Source organism: Mercurialis annua, linkage group LG8 (genome assembly GCF_937616625.2).
Source record: "Mercurialis annua linkage group LG8, ddMerAnnu1.2, whole genome shotgun sequence".
NCBI lineage: Eukaryota > Viridiplantae > Streptophyta > Magnoliopsida > Malpighiales > Euphorbiaceae > Mercurialis > Mercurialis annua.
The window spans coordinates 31,511,539-31,513,723 of NC_065577.1; the positions used below are offsets into that span (position 1 = coordinate 31,511,539).

At 28.8% G+C, this 2,185-nt stretch overlaps 1 protein-coding gene across 1 annotated transcript; it reads right to left on the minus strand.

Annotated features, from left to right (window-relative positions):
- Window positions 1–1,534: 1,534 nt before the first annotated feature.
- LOC126662325 (uncharacterized) lies at window positions 1,535–2,185 on the minus strand. Its single transcript, XM_050356272.2, has 2 exons — window positions 1,734–2,185; window positions 1,535–1,623 (listed from the first exon to the last, which is right to left on the minus strand). The coding sequence occupies exon 1, from the start codon at window positions 2,176–2,178 to the stop codon at window positions 1,735–1,737; it is 444 nt and encodes a 147-aa protein (XP_050212229.1). The 5' UTR covers window positions 2,179–2,185; the 3' UTR covers window positions 1,535–1,623; window position 1,734.

Consider the following 2,185-nt stretch of genomic DNA (forward strand, 5'->3'; position numbering starts at 1 on the left):
GCCTTTTGTAAATAAATTGCAACAATAAGAAACTTTTCCAGTTTTGCCTATTCTTATAATTTATTTTAATGTTTTTAATTAGTATAATTTGAATTTTTAATAGTTAAATTTATTTGGTTGAATATGATTTTAATCGCATAACCATTATTAAAATTGTATTTTAGGGTTTAGGGTTTAGGGCTTAATTAGGGTTTAGGGTTTAGGGCTTAGGGTTTAGGGTTAGGGCTAGGGTTAGGGTTTAGGGTTTAGGGTTTTGGGTTAGGATTAGTGTTAGGGTTAGAAAAAACAACATAAATTAGCAACATTCAATTTTTTTTAATGACCGCTAAAAAAATAAAATAATATTTAATTTATTTTTTTAATGACCGCTAAAAAAATAAAACAATATTTTATTTATTTTTCCAAGGACATCCATTTTTCATATCGTTGACATAAAAAACCTCATGTATACTTGAGAACTTAACACGAAAGAATGATTTGTTTCAATTCCATTTTTACATTAACAAAGCAATGTGGCAAAATTTACATGAAGTTAATTTTATAAATTTTGATAAAAATTAAGAGAACTTAAAATATACGTTACATGTGCCTCAATTTAACGTTGCATGTGCCTCAACTTACGTGAGATGTAAAAATAAACCTACAAATTCAACCTACTCGTAAAATAAGACATGATTTCATCACAAATAAACTAACTCGTTTGTAAGTACATAAATCTCAAATTCATGTACATATCTTGCAACCAAGCACTTTTGCAATTTTGAAAACATATTGGTTCAGGCAGTACATACTTTAATAATCACAAGTTATGAGTAGCACACACAGACATGTTATTATGTCGTTGCATTCTATAAAGTTTATACATTTAATAATGTACGTAATTTAAAATTTTATGAAACAAATTAGCAAAAATATATAGATCATATCATAATATATTAATAATTTTAAATGTTTAAATATTAAAAAATCGACTCAACCAAAAAATAAAAACTTAAAGACTGATGTAAGAAATTAATTACATATTTTTAAAATTTAAATATTTAAATTTGTAAAATATTAACATTTATTCAAATTTTCTAGACCATATCCTTTTTTTTACAGAAGTAGATATTTAAATATTAAAAATTGGTTGAACAGAAAAATAAAAGCTAAAAGACCGATGTAACAAATTAATTATATATTTGTAATTCATAAATATTTAAATTTATCAATTTTTATTCTTTGACTTTATAAAAAAAGTTAATCAATAAAAGTCATCTAACTATCCTAATTTATAACAATTTAACAAACTTAAATTTAAAGTTTTGTCAAAAAAAATATTAGAGTACAATGATCTAGAATTAACAAGTTTAATATTCAAATTTGATAATAGCATTCAGACCTGTTAATATTCAGACTTGGTAATAACATTTCAGACCTACTAATAACACATGAGTTTATCACAATTAAACCTACTTATGTTCAAATACATAACCTCCAAATTCAAAATACTAAATCCGTAATCAACAGCTATGCAATTATACATCAGCTCCACGTCTTCAAAACTGCACCTCCAAGTCTTCAAAACAGCATATCCAGAATTAGACATTTAGAACCAACTATGCAATCAGCCACCCACCTTATCTGCAATTTGAAAAACAGAGCATATTTCAGGAAGAAAAGTAATGCCCTGAAACCAAATGAATGACAGCATACAGATATGAAATAATCAAAATATTTTGTTTGTTACTAACCTTAACTCTCCGGTGTATGTGGAGGTGAAGGATCATGTGCTCCCAAGGTGCCGAAACAAGCCTTCCATCGGCGATGTGACCTTCGTTGTTCTCTTTTAATCTCTTCGATAGATGTTTCAATATTAGTCAACCTCGACTTTGTTTCATTTAACAAAGAAAGTACTTCCTCTTCAAAAGCTCCCCTTCGCTTCGGCTTTCTTGGTCGCCTCACTTCCTCCTCTCTTGGTTGATCTATACCGACATCATCCCTCACCACCTCATCTTGACCATTCTCGGTTTCCAGTTCTCTACTTACATTATCCTCATCTTCGTCACAGTCATCTTCTATTTCTGCTTTTCTTCCCTTTCCTCTTCTCGGCTGGCCAGTTTTAATTAAATAACAATTTCGGTCCTTTACATTCATTAATTCTCCATCCATATCAAGAATGTCGGCTTTACGGAGCATAGTTTCA